This window comes from Balaenoptera ricei, chromosome 12, assembly GCF_028023285.1.
Source record: "Balaenoptera ricei isolate mBalRic1 chromosome 12, mBalRic1.hap2, whole genome shotgun sequence".
Taxonomy (NCBI): Eukaryota; Metazoa; Chordata; class Mammalia; order Artiodactyla; family Balaenopteridae; genus Balaenoptera; species Balaenoptera ricei.
The window spans coordinates 93,119,931-93,135,859 of NC_082650.1; the positions used below are offsets into that span (position 1 = coordinate 93,119,931).

Consider the following 15,929-nt stretch of genomic DNA (forward strand, 5'->3'; position numbering starts at 1 on the left):
AGAGTTATAAGAGACAATACTGGGCATACCAAACATTAAAATAAATTGTGCCACTACAATAATTAAAGCAATATAATTGGTTTCAAATATCGCACTGAAAAACTATAAAATGCAAAGTGAAGAAGTATGTGCTTTACACATAAATTATTACTGTGAAGTGCTGGTAACATTCAAATCTGTCCATAAGTATAAAATATAAGCAAATACTTATTTATTGGACAGGAAGAATTTTCATGCAGAGAATATGTTGAAAATACTGTTAGATATTATCATAGGAATATAAATATAAAACTAAACAAAATCTTTGGCACTCTAACAATGCTGATTGGGAGAGTTTCTAGAGTGTAACTTGGCAATTTGATAATAAACCCTTAAAATTGCCAATGATTTCCTTCAATAATTCACTTTTAAGAACACTTCTATGAAAATTATTAATTAAGGGTTAGATGACTTTTCACAAATCACAAAATCATTTATTATTCCTGAATCTTAGAAACTAAATATCCAACAATAGGTTATATAATCATTTAGGAGAATTGAAAAAAATTTTAATGAAAATGTATAGCTATTGACCTATATTTTATTGATATTGCAAAAACCAAGTGACAAAGATTCCAAGTGATGACTTTAGTTGACTGTTTAAAAACAAAATTCAACTGAGTAAAATTTAAAGATCTTACTGGCTTTATTCAGTGATTCATGGATCATGCAGCATTCAACCTAACGGCTAGAAAGGAGATCCGAAGAGCTACACAAGGCAACAGATTTTATAGGCAGAGAGAGCAGATACAAGGAAGTCATACAAGGAAAAATAGTAGATTGGTTATTGTAAGACTACTTTCTTCACAGGGATGGCAGGGTCTTATCAGGCAGATTACGTAACTAATGCTGGTCAATTCCTCATTGACTGGTTTAAGATTCCATTTCTGGGAACCTCATATTAAGTTAATTAAGACTTAGTTTGGTGACATGAGGGCTTCACATTAGTGACTCCACTTTGGGCCTGTTTTCTTGTCTTTAACAATTACGTTGGATAAATTTCTTTATCTTTTTTCTAATTTTTTATAACGAACTTATGTTGCTCTGTAGTTAGGAAAAAAAGTGAGTTTATATATATTGTTTTATAGTTACTCTTTCAGTTATTACAATCAAAGGGCAAATAAATATATTTGAAATCTTAATGGGTATCATTTGCTTCATAAAATATGGGAAATGAGTTCATTAACAAAATATTAGTGAATAATTATTATTGCTATTCTAATATCATGAAACAGTACAAGTTATTTTTCCAAACATTAAAATTTAGAGATTGATTGGAATAAAAGTAGCTGTGCTTTTTATTTTTATCATTTAATGAATAACTTCCTGGAAGCTATATCCTCCTAAGGATATTTTTAACAGTTTAATTGTAAGAAATGATTAACACAGAAAGCTTCTTGTTTGCTTCTAAATACAGAATCCAAGAATATCAAGTGAGTTCTAAAAATGTTCAACACATTTTTCTCCCATGTTCTTAATATAGAGAACATCATTGATTTTTTTTTTTTAATTCAAAACTTTTTCAAAGCCTTAAATTGGCTGCCTGGCTACACCTGGTCTTATGCTATTAACTTTATATCATGGTATAAGCAGAAGGGTGTAAAAAAAAATCTCTGTAAATAGTTTTTTTAGGAAAATGGTACATGCATCATAGGCCTGATTCAATTATTTCATTGTTTTTATTCTATATTCTCTACAAAATGAGCTAAATGTGTGTATGTTTGTGTGTTGTATAAAACCTGACCATTTTCACGTATATGGAACTCTGCAATTAACTACAGCCTTTCTAGGATCATGAAATCATTACTAAAATTGACCACATCCTGAGCTATGCAGTCTAAGTCAATACACTTCAAAGACTGAAAAGCAAATAGAGAATATTCAACAAGGTTGATTTAAATAAAATTTAAAATTTGATAAAATTTTATAACATAAAAAATAACGAGAAAATCCCTGTATATTTGTAAACTTGCAGTACAATTTTGAATAATTCTTGGACCAAAGAAAAACATCACAAAATAAATTAGAAAACGTTTTGAACAGATGATAATGAAAAATAGAACTTGTGGAATATAACTAAATCTATTCTTAAAGGGAAAATTTACAATCTTAAGAGCATATATTAGATTAAAACCCTTAGAAACAGGAGAGTAAATTAAGCTCAAAGGAAAGTTAAAGGAAGAACATCATAAAGATAAGAGCAGAAGTTAACGAAGTGGAAAACAGAGACTGGCCACCATCAACAATACCAAAAGCATTCCTTGAAATTTACTACTCCCTACCAATATTGATCTACAAAGCAAATCAAATGGGAAAAGACAAAAGTAGCCAATATCACAAGAAAGAGAGCTGTCATTAGAGTTCTGACACCAATAAAAATATAAAAGGAAATTATGAAATATTTTATGCTAATTATTTTCAAAATTTAGATTAAATTAAAAAATCCTAGAAGAAAACACAACTTAAAAAATTGGACATAATACATAGATAGCTACATTTATTAAATACATTAAATCCATATTTAATACTTACCTCAAAAAAACTCTCCAAGCCCAGGTGGCTGTACTAGTAAAATCTGTCATATGTGAAAGAATATTACATAAACTTTCTGAAAGAATATAAGGACAGCATAATCTTGAAACCAACATTTTTCAAGAGCAGTACTAGAGAGGAAATTTGAAGGATGGTCTCTCTCATATATATATATATATATATATATATATATATATATGAAATATATACATATTATTTATATAAATAATATTAATATTTCACAGTGTGGTATTGGTACAGGGTTAGAAATTTAGACCAATAAAATAGAGAGCCCAGGAACACACACACACAAACACCAATCGCTAAAAACAATATTGGGGGGAAAAAACAAGTAAGAGAACTTACGTACTCTACTGGGTATTAAATACTATATTTTTAGAGTAAGTTTTAAGACAGTGATATATTTATACAAAGATAGAAAAATTGACCAGTGGAACAGAATAGTGTAGAAACAGACCCATATATATGTGAACATGATTTATGATTGATACATACCTGAGACTATCTAAAAAACCAATCCCTAGTGGATTGTGGAGCTAAGCGTCAGTAGTAAAATAATATTTTCAAAAATAACATAGAAAAGGAACAACATAACAACAACAAAATATGAATCATTATATAAAAGTTTGATCAATTGCCATACATTAAAATTAAGAGCTTTTGATCATTAAAAGACACTATTAAGAATGTAAAAATGTGAGACACTGAAAAGAAAAATAAAATGTTCGCAACACCAACAGAGCATATATCCCAAATATAGAGAACTCTAAGTGATTTTTGTTAAATCCTCAACAGAAATGCATATATATTGCACCGAACAATATACAAGCATGTTTATAGTATCAATATTCATGACAGCACCAAAATGTACACTAACACTGGAATAAATAATTTGTAAAATATCAATATAAAATATGTTGAAAAAGAACAAACTGCTATTAAATTCAATGCCAAAGATGAATATGGAAAGCATAATGTTCGATGAAGTTGGAGGGTATGTGATAAAGTGTACCGGAGTTGGAGTGGGGATTCTTAAGAGTAAGTTTCTACCTCTTGACCTAAGTAGGGCTTACCTGAGTATGATCACAATGTGGTAGTTCATAGAGATTTACCCTTTACCTGTTGCATCATGCGTAATTCAATTAAAACTTTATGTAAATATACAAATACCACATCTTCTTTATTCATTCATCTGTTGATGGATACTTAGGTTGCGTCCATAATTTATAACTGTAAATGGATTATAACCTAAAAAATTTTGAATCACTATGTGGTACACTTGAAACTAATATAATATTGTAAATCAACTAAACCCCAATTTTAAGAAATGAAACTCTGCCATTTGTTAACAACATGGATAGTCCTAGAAGGTATCATGCTTACTGAAATGTCAATCAGAGAGAGACAAATACTCTGTTATCACTTACATGTGGAATCTAAAACATGAAACAAATCAATATAGCAAAACAGAAACAGACTCACCGGTACAGAGAACAGACTGGTGGTTACCAGTGAGGAGGACCATGGTGGGGAGAGGCAGGATGGGGGTAAGGGACTGAGAGGTACAAATTACCATATATTAAATGGATAGGCTACAGAAGAGTACTGTACAGCACAGGGAAATATAACCATTATTTTGTCATGACTTTAAATGGAGTATAACCTATAAAAATGTTGAGTCGCTGGTTTGTACATCTGAAACTTATATGATGTTGTAAATCAACTTTACTTTAATAAAGATAGATAAAAGGAGAGGCAGAATGTCACATATTCATAATACAGGATGACATAGGTGAATGTTACATGGGTGTCTTACAATATGAGTATCTTGAAAAGGATTATAATTAAGGTTACTTACTGGGTAGGTAAACAAATAAATTGACTAGACAGTGGATCTACCAAATTTTTCTATAAAGTGTTAGATAATAAATATTTTTGGGTCTTCATGTCTCAGAGTCTTTGTTGCAACTATCAACTCTGCCATGAAAGCAGCCTTAGATTATATGTAAAGAAATGTGTGGTTCTGTTACAATTAAACTTTATTTATAAAGAGGTGGCAGGCAAGATTTGGCCTACGGGCCACTGTTTCTAATACCTGGATTAGATGATTGGTTAAACAGGTGGCTAGAGTGAATGAGACATGCATATCTACACGTTGAAGCATTTTTTCTCATCTTTCTAAAAAATGGGCACATAAAAATTATTGCTGGAAATCTCCTAATTAAGTTATATTTAGTTAATTTATTTTTTTTTAATTTTACTTGCTATACTTCTTGCTATGATTTATATTTCCACAACTAATTACTCTCTGCTGTATTACTATTTTCAACCTAAAGATATATAGTACGCCAGATAACCATATCTAAACCTGATCCCTTTCAATAATTTTCACTCACAGAGAAAATTTAACAATGTAAAAAACTGAAGTAGAATATTATGCTCTAACATTGTTTTAGTCATTTTTGAGAAACATCTGTTTATTATCAGGATTTGTTTATTTCATTAGGTGATTGCTAGAGTTTGTTGTTTTATTAAAGTTTAACTTTATATTTATGTGCTAAAATCATTAAGGATTTCTAATTTAGAATAATCTACTTCTGGCTTTGTTGGTTTTATGGTGAGATAATCTATGTACTTTAGTCTTTCTTCTTTTGTTAATAGCGTAATTAATTGGTCAAACAGATGTTTTTACAACACATGCTAAAACCATAAATTTCTTATCTAAATGGTTGCAGGCAAGAATTGAATCCATGTAAAGCTGAAATGACTATTCTAGGGAAGACTATAAAAACAAGCGTATCTATTGATTATGTACCGGGAAAACTCCTGCCAGAATCAGGGGCTGTCTTTATTGGTGGACTTCCAGATCTTCATGGAGCAAACCAGGTATTTCTGTTGATGATGTAAAATATATTCCTTATGTCATTTTATGAAAAGGAAAAGTGGGAAAACTTTAGAAGTTTCCTGGTTAGCGGGATTATCTACATGGTTTCAAAAACGTTTTTTTGCATTCTACTAACATATATATCTTCATCCATTCTGCCAAAGTGTACTAAAAGTGTATTGTTCTCATTACACAGAATTACTCCAGTGTCAATCTGCTTTCCCATCTTATGGCTATATGCGTGCATTATATTTCATGGTAAAATTAAGTGTGTGTGCTTTTCTTCACCCCATGCTAGTAATTTCTCTGGATATATGAGGAGTTGGCTCATATATCCACACATAAAATATGATTCAAGAAATGGAACTGGAGCTCCATCCCCCAGTCTCTGCTTCACAAAGGGTTCCCAAGTATAAGAACACTCTCTACTGAGTTCTGTGCTTATGCCAGCCTAATCGCTAAATCTCCATTTAGGTAATTAGCTCATTGTTGTCATTATTAACCTGTATTTTAGGATGAGAGCTTGCATGCTGACTTAAATGGTATTGATTATTTGGTTCCACTTTGTTATTATAGGCCATTACTTTAAAAATGTGACATTGCTTGCTAAGTGTACCAATAGCTTAATGTACCATAAATGTACCATTTATATTTTCTCCTACTGTATTTATCATTGTACTCTACATATTTGAACATACTATTTTTATATTTTTGGAAATATAAATGCTATTATTTAAAATTCTCACAAGTAATATGAATTGGGTATAAATCTTCTCACTATTTGATAACTATTATGATTCCATTATAAGTAAACTTAAAAAAAAATCACAACAAATATACATAAAGGACAAAAGTCTCTTGCATAGTTGATGTGACACATATGCCTTGAACAAAATAAGGAAATTATATATCTGTAAGCATATGGAATTTACTTTAGATTCAGCTTTACTCCATTAGCAGTATATTTATTGATCATTAAACAGACTTATGGGCTTTTTTCTATTATATTAATACACTTTATTGACTTTTTCCTAGATAAACCAGCCTATAAGCTCAATAAGATTAGAAAATATCTGTTTTGTTTACCTTTCTATCCCCCCAAGGCAAGGATAGTTTCTGTTACATAGTAGGTTCTCAATAAACATCTTTTGAATGAATAGTTCAAAAATGGATTAAAAGATTCTAAAAATTTACATAAATTTATCTTTAGTCATTTATATTTGGATTGATCTCATTTCATAACTATTATATATTTCCCAAATAAAAGGTGGGTTTTCATACAGAATTTATTTTTTGTGAGCATACATTAATTAAAACCAGGTTCTTAAGACTCAAGGAGATACACAAGTATCTCTAATACAGTTAGGTATTTACTCTAATAGAAATACAAACAAAATACAGAGCCAATATAGAAAAACAGAAAAGAAAGCCTTCTGATCTCCTTGGGGGAGTAAGGGAGTTTGTAGTTAGGTAGAGATCTGAGCGATGATCAAGTGTCCACCAGATACATAATACATAGACTGTCATTGCAGTCAGACAAAACATCACACACACAGGCTTAGTAATGGGAAGGCCTAGGAAAGGGAGAGTGGGAGTAGAAGTAATTTATTACTGGGGAGACATGGATTTTAATGTGAATTGAGCAGGAGGAAGGCTTGATGTTGGAAAATTCATCACGCAGTCTGAGCATAATGGATCCTGAATAAAATACAAAAGAGTGTATATTTATAGGCTGGTTCCTGGAGGAACGATTCAAGAAGTTTGAACAAGGAGTGACATGTAGTTTTCACTCAGGTAGCAACTGAAGTATAGGATTGAAAGGTTTAGACTACAGGTCAAGAATTGGTAAAGTTAGGCAATAGGAATAATTAAGAAATGATGCTGTGCAATAAAAGTGAGAGGATGACTGCAGAAGCCATGGTATTTGTAAATAATTATAGATACAAAGATAGAAAATTTCAGAATTTGAATGACCAGGTTGGCTTATGTAAGCAGAGAATTCATGTGGAAATCACAAGATTGTTTACAGGAACAGATGGCAGGTTCATTTTGGTAGTTGTTACTTTTGACAGGGATAGTTTTCAAATATTTAACAACTGGCTTGCAAATATCACTAACTCATCAGTCCTTTGCGTCATTACATTCCTGCTGCACATCATCTATATCAGCAGGACATTGTGGCATAGAATAATTCATTTGAAATATGGGCCTTGAGTGATGTCAGCAACACAGTATAGTGAGATGCTCTCTTTGTCTCTCCCCTTCAATCTACAACTAGTAAACTATCCACAACTCAACAAAGGTGTTTCTGCCCAACAAGCCAGGATGCTGGAGAATTCCTCACATCTGTCCATCTAAAGGAGCGTGGGCTGGAACACACAGAGGAGGCAGAACCAGGGGAATGGCAGAGGCAGTGCCTTCAATCCTGGTCCTCTAGCCATGGCAGCTGAGCCTGCAGCTGCAAGGAATCCAGCAGCAGCAGGGAAGGTGGCACACATGACCCAGGCCCCCAGCCACAGGCAACAGGGAAGCAGCAGCAGCAGGGCCAGGGACCCCATCCCCCCAGCTACAGAGACATCTCCACCTCTAGCCCCCACCCACCCACAGTGGCAGAGCCTGCAAACTTAACACCGAGCATGGCAGAGGTGCCCAGCTTCCCTACCTTTCTTCCCACTGAGGCAGTAGACCCTGTGGCGATCCCAGACACAGAGGAAGGGCCCACCATCCTGGACCCCAGGTGGCAACAACAGTGACATTGACAGCAGCAAGGCACCAATGACCCTGGAAGCACAAGTGGTGGTAACAAGGGCACAGGAATACACCTTTGGCAGAGACCATGGAGGGTGAAAATTACTGACTCTCAAGTATGACCAGAGGCGGCTCAGGTGAGAGAAACTGAAAACTTATGCTATATCAATGCCTACTGCAACAACAAAAAAGACCTCTAATTTCTCACCTATTGAATCAATAAAATCAAGTAGAGAGAGGCTTCAAATGCATCAGCTGAGGAACAAATCATCAAGCACCATGAAGAACCACAGTAACACTGTACCACAAAAAGAAAATTACTATTCTCCATAAACCAAACTTAGTGACACGTATTATTGCAATTTGATAGAGAATTCAAAATATTTGTCATGAAGTAAAGCTACAAGACAACTCAGAAAGCAGTTCAGTATGCTCAGGAATAAAATTAATGAACAAAATGAATCCTTTACCAAAGAGATTGAAACTCTATAAAAGAAACAGAAATTCTGAAACTGAAGAAATTGACAAACAAGATGAAGAATGCATTAGAAAACATTAGAAACAGAGCAGGCCATATGAAAGAGAGAATTAGTGAGCTTGAAGATAGAAATCTAGAATGATACAAGTAGAAGAGTAAAAAGAATCAAGGTATAAAATAAAATGAGGAAATTCTATGAAGCATATCTGAGTCTCTTAGGAAGAGCAACATTAGGGTAACGGGTGTCCCAGAGAAGAATAGAGGGGGAAGGGAGCAGAGAGTTAATTTAAGCAAATAATACCTGAGAACTTTCTAAACCTGGGAAAGAAACTGGATATACAAGTCCATGAAGCTAAGAGAATACCTAGTTACTGAAATGCAAAAAGACCTCTCCCAAGACAGATTATATTAAAATTGTCAAAAGTAAATATGACAAAGAAAGAATTTTAAAAGCAGCCAGGAAAAAAGGGATGATAACCTACAAAGGAACCCCCTTTAAGTTATCAGCAGATTTCTCAGCAGAAACACTACAGGCCAGGAGGGAGCATAATGACATTCTCAAAATACTGAAAAATAAAACCTGTCTTCCAAGAATACTCTATCCAGAAAGGTTGTCCTTCAGATATGAAGGAGAAATAAAGGCTTTCCCAGACAAGCAAAAGCTGAGGGAGCTCCTCAACTCTAGTCCTGCCTTAAAAGAAATGTTGAAAGGAGCTCTGCTACCAGAAAACAAAAAGTAAAAAGTACATAAAACAATGAATAAGGTGATAAATAGACAATAAGAATAAGAAAATTGCAACTCTATATCAGAATAAGTTTATAAACACTTTATTATAGCATAAAGTTTAAATGATAAAAGAGAAAAAATAACTATAGCTACTTCAACTTGGTAACAAACTTACAACATAAAAAGGGAAAATTTGGAAAACAAAAACACAAAAGGGAGAGAGAAAATGCACAGAACCTGTATAGGTAAATGAAGATAAGATGCTATCAGTAGAAAAAGGACTATTTTATCTCTACAATGTTTTATACAAACCTCATGGTAACTGCAAAACATAAATTTAGAGCAGAGACATTAACATAAAAAAGAGGAAACAGAGAAAATCATCATAGAAAACCACAAAACCAAAACAACAGACAGAAGCCCAAGTAATAAGAAACAATGGAGATATAAAGCAAACAGAAAACAAAAGATCAAATGGCAGTAATAAGTCCTCATCTATCAGTAATCACCCTAAATATAAATGGATTGAATTCATCCGTGAAAAGACACAGAGCGGCTCAGTAGATTAAAAAACAAGACTGACTGTATGCTGCCTTCAGGAGACTCACCTCAGTGCTGAAGACAAACATAGGCTCAAAATGAAAGGATGGAAAATGGCAGCCAAAAGAAAGTAGGTGTAACCACACTCATATCAGAAAAAAAAAAATAGATCTCAAATCAACAAGGGTAACAGACAAAGATGAATGCTATAGAATGATAAAGGGGTAAATTGATCAAGAAGACATAACACTTATTATTATACATGCACCTAACATAGAAACACCAAAATATGTGAAGCAATTATTAACAAGCCTAATGAGAGAAATTTATAATAATAGTAGGGGAATTTATCACTCCACTTACATCAATGGATAGATCATCCAGACAGAAGGTCAACAAGGAAATAGTGGTCTTAAATGAAACATTAGACCAGATGGATTTGATAGATCTGTACAGAACATTCCATCCAAATGCAGCAGAATGCACATTTTCCTTAAGTGCACATGGAACTTTCTCAAGGATAGACCAAATGATAAGACACAAAACAAATCTCAGTGATATTAAGAAGTTTGAAATCATATCAAACATCTTTTGTTATCACAATGTTATGAAACTAGAAATCAACTATAAGAAGAAAGCTGAAAAAATCAGAAACATGGGGAGACTGAACAACATGATACTAAACTATTGTGGGTCAACAAAAAAATCAAAGGAGGAATCAAAAATTACCAGAAGACAAAAGAAAATGAAAATACAACATATCAAAATCTATGTGATACAGCAAAAGCAGTACAAAGAGGGAAGTTTATATCAATACAGGCCTATCTCAAGAAATAAGAAATATCTAAAGTAAACAGTCTTACTAAAAGGAACTAGAAAAAGAACAAAGCCCAAAGTCAGTAGAAGGAATGGAAAAATAAAGATGAGAGTGCATATAAAAGAAATAGAGACTAAAAAGACCATTGAAAAGATCAATGAAATTAAGAGCTTGTTCTTTGGAAAGATAAACAAAGTTGACAAATCTTTAGTTAGACTCACTAAGAAAAAAAAAAAAGAAGACTCTGTAAATAAAATCAGAAATGAAAGAGAAGAAAGTACAACGGTTACACAGAAGTACATAGGATTATAAGAGAATGCTATGAACAACTATATGCCAACAAATTGGGCAGCCTATAAGAAATGGACAAATTCTTAGTATCATACAACCTTCCAAGATGGAATCATAAAGAAATAGAAAATATAAATGGATGAATCCATTACTAGTAAGGTGATTGAAACAGTAACCAAAAACTTCCCAAAATACAAAACTTTAGAACTTAATAGCTTTACAGATGAATTCTACCAAACATGCAAAGAATTTATTTCTACCTTCCTCAAACTCTTCCAAAAACTTGAATGAATGCTTCCTAACTTATTTTAGGAAGCCAACATCACCTGACATCAAAACCAGACAAGAACAAAGCACAAAAAAGAAAATTACATGCCAATGTCTCTGATGAATGTAGGCTCTAAAATCTTCAACAAAATGTTAGCAAACCAAATACAACAATACTTTAAAAGTATCATACACTATGATCAAGTGGTATTTATTCCAGGGATGCAAGCATGTTTCAACATAAAAAAAGCAGTCAATATCATACACCACATTAGTAAAATGAAGGATAATAAGCATATGATCATCTCAATAAATGCAGAAAAATCATTCAACAAGATTCAATGCCCACTTAAGATAAAAATTCTCAATAAAATGTATATAAAAGAAAAGTACCTTAACATAATAAAGGCCAAATATATCACAGCTAACAACATTCTCAACTGTGAAAAATTGAAAGCTATCCTAAAATCAGGATCAAAACAAAGATGTACACTCTTGCCACATTTATTCAATACAGCATTGCAAGTCCTAGCCAGAACAATTAGGCAAGAAAAAGAAATAAAGGCACTTAAATTGGAAAGGAAGATGTAAAATTGTCACTATTTGTGCATGACATGATTTGATATATACAAAGCTGACCAAAAAATTATCAGAAGTAGTAAACAAATATAGTAAAGTCAAAGGTTACAAAATCAATAAACAAAAGTTGGTTGCATTTCTACATGTTAACAATGAGCTAGCAGAAAGATAAATTAAGAAATCAATCCCATTTACAATTACAACAAAAATAATACAATACCTAGCAATAAATTTAGCCAGTACACTGAAAACTGTAAGACATTGTTGAAAGAAATTGAGGGCACAAATAAATGGACAGATGTCTCATGCTTATCGATTGGAAGAATTAACATTGTTAACATGTCCACATTACCTAAAGGAATCTACAAATTCAGCGCAATCCCTATTAAAATCCCAAGAATATTTCTCACATATATGAATCAAAAAAAATTTAATTTATATGGAACCACAAAGGACCCCAAATAGTCAAAGAAATCCTGATTTAAAAAAAGCACAAAGCTGGAGGTATCACAGGCCCTTATTTCAAACTAAATTATAAAGCTCTAGTAATCAAAACAGTATGTTATTGCCAAAAAAGCAGATACATAGATCAATGGAACAGAACTGAGAACCCAGTAATAAACCTACACATATATGAGCAATTAATCTATGACAAAAGAAGAAAAAATATACAATGGGGAAAAGAAATCCTCTTCAATAAATGGTTTTGGGAAAACTGGACAGCTACATACAAAAAAATGAAACTAGACCACTATCTCACACCATACACAAAAATAAACTCAAAATTGATTAAAGACTTCAATGTAAGACCTGAAACTATCAAATTCTTAGAGGAAAACATAGGCAATACACTCTTTGACACCTATCTTAGCAATATCTTTCTGGATATGTCTCTTCAGGCAAGGGAAACAAAAGCAAAAATTAAAAAATGGGACTATATCAAACTAAAAATCTTCTGCACAGCAAAGGAAACCATTGACAAACCAAAAAGACAACCTGCCAAATGGGAAAACATATTTGCAAATCATATATCCAATAAGGGGTTAATATACAAAATATATAACAAACTCATACAACTCATCAACAACAACAAAAAACCTGATTAAAACATGGGCAAAGAAGCTGAATAGATATTTTTTCCAAAAAAGACATACAGATGACCAACAGATATATGAAAAAATGTTCAACATCACTAATTAATAGTAAAACGCAAATCAAAACCATGACAAGATATCACCTCACACCTGTCAGAATGCCTATTATCAAAAAGTCAAGAAATAACAAGAGTTGGTGAGGATATGGAGAAAAGGTAACCCTCATGCACTGTTGGTGGGAATGTAAATTGGTGCAGCCATTATAGAAAACAGTACAGAGGTTTCTCAAAAAATTAAGAATAGAACTACCATAAAGTTCTGCTATCCTACTTCTGGGTACTTATACAAAGAATATGAAAACACAAATTAAAAAAGATATATGTACCTCAATAACCTAAGTGCCCACAATCAGAAGAATGGATAAAGAAGATGTGGTATGTGTATATATATATATATATATATATATATATATATATATATATATATATATATATATATATAATGGAATATTACTCAGCCAATATAAAAAATTAAATCTTACTTTAGGTCTATGGATGGACCTAGAGCAAATTATGCTAAGTGAAATAATTCAGAAAAAGACAAATACCATATAATTTCACTCCTGTGGGATATAGAAAACAAACATAATAACAAAATAAATTAACAAATCAAACCAAACAAAAACAAACCATAGACACAGAGAACAGAGTAGTGTTTCCCAAAGGGGAAGGCCAAGCAGGGGGCAAAAGGGTAAAGGGGATCAACTTTATGAATAGAAATTAAATTTTTGGTGGTGAGCATACTGTAGTGTATCCAGAAGTAGAAATATACTGTTGTTCACAGAAAAATTATATGTTATAAACCAATATTACCTCAATAAAATTTTTAAAAAGGTCCTGAAATTCACAAGAGATCATGAACATATGCTGTGGAAGTCTCCTTACAGGTGACAGTGGAAGCCACAGCCATTGATTGGATTGATTGTAGAAGGAGAGAACAGAAAGCTAAGGATTGGGGATCAACATCAAAGACTGCACTAAAGAAGAGGTTCCCACAAAAGTGGGTAAAGAGTACAGAGACTGTCAGCAGAACAAGGGAAAACACATCAGCACAAAAACCAGATACGGAAAATGTTTCCGAATGGAGCACATGTTCAGCACCAAAGCTACAAACAGTCAACCAGCAGTTTCTAGAGAACAATTAGAACAGAAAACAAATTGTAATATTTTGAGTAAGAATAAATGGAATAGAAGAAGCAGCAGTGATTTTAGATTACTTTTACTGGAAACTAGTTAATAGAGAGAGAGAGAGGTTATAATTTAGGGGAGGACAGAGTGTCAAAGTAGAGTTTTGACTATAATCTACAGACTTTTTCTCCTAAAACCTTGTTTGAGAAGATTGGAATTTACTAAAGGATTGTCTTACTAAAATATTAAATGTGTCCTGTGATGTAAAGCAACAAGACATTTGTTGCAATCAAATTTAGAGGGAATTCAGTATGTGGACCATTAAAGTTACATTGAAATTAAAAGGAACAGCAAACTCTAAGCAGGTTTCACCTCCTTGTTAAATAAGCTATATTTGAAAGATTTTATGTCAGCCCCTTATTGATTTTTACTTTTTTTCTTAAATATTACTGTGTCATTGTAACTGTATGTATGTGTGCAAGTGAGTGTGTATGTGATATATATTTATATTATTGAACAGACCATAAAATATATCCATGTAATACTTAGAAATCATATGATAAATCCGAAAAAAAGAAAGGAAAGCTAACTTTGTGAATTTGTGCGCAATGTAGCCTCTCTGAATATCATGTAACTATTGTGTTCTGATTCAGAGCTTCTGTTTAAGCTCAGTGGGTTGTCAGTACTCAGAAAATTAAAAACAACAGGTTTGCAGTATAAAACACTAAGGAAGATAACAATAATTGATTCCTCTAGCCAATAAGTGCTAAGCTAAAATTATTCTCCTGACTCCAAGTTTCCAGTAGTGTTTTTCTGTACTGGCCAGAGCCCCTCCACATGATAAAAGTTCCTAATCCAATGTGTATGTGCTAACAGGTTTAATACTTCCTTTAACAAAAACAAGGATCTCAGTATGTGAGGAGAGAATGAAACAGACATATTCAATTTTTTGCCTGAAGTGTGAAAAACTCTGAATCCCCTAATGACCATAATGGTGATAACTTCCATGGCCCAAGAGTAAATTCCCCCTCTCTGGAGGTAGGAAAACACTTTCCTTGGTAGTGTTTTAATTACTTATACTTTTCAGTACATGGACTCCTGCTTTTGGGTCCAAGTTGCTTAAGGACACCCAAACTTAATCCCTAATAAATGCAGACCAAGTTACAGTATTACCAACTGTTCTCCTTGCTAAATATAAAAGCAAATAAAATAATTATGCAAGTAAATAAATATTATTATTAATCCATTAGAGGATTTTTTTTCTCTTTCTACAGAAACCGATAACATAAAATGTGTTCTGGAAAGATGCTAGTTTTTTGTTTTCACATTCAAGTCAATTACTAATATTAAAAACAGAATATATGATGGCATGTACTCTTTTAGAGGATTGGAATTTTTGAAGAATCAAAGACTGACTTAGTCCATTTGGGCTGCTATAACAAAATACCATAGACTGAGTGGCTTAAAAAACATTTATTTTTCACAGTTATGAAGGCTGATAAGTCTAAGATCAAAGTGCTAGTTAACTGAAATTTGATGAGAGGCTCTTTCCTGGTTCATAGACAGGTGTCTTCTAGCTGTGTCCTCACACTGGCAGAAGGAACAAGAAAGTTCTCTGGAGTCTTTTCTATAAGGGCACTAATTCCATTAATTATGACTCCACCTTCATGACCTAATCATTTCCCAAAGGCCCCCACCTCCTAATACCAACATATTGGGGGGCTA

At 32.8% G+C, this 15,929-nt stretch overlaps 1 protein-coding gene across 1 annotated transcript in view; it reads left to right on the top strand.

The window, feature by feature from the left end:
* EYS (eyes shut homolog) overlaps positions 1 to 15,929 on the top strand; it is a 1,726,005-nt gene that overhangs the window by 1,052,373 nt on the left and 657,703 nt on the right. Inside the window, exon 27 of the mRNA XM_059941649.1 lies at positions 5,328 to 5,478. Coding sequence (XP_059797632.1) covers positions 5,328 to 5,478 — 151 coding nt within the window. The remainder of the gene's footprint in view (positions 1 to 5,327; positions 5,479 to 15,929) is intronic.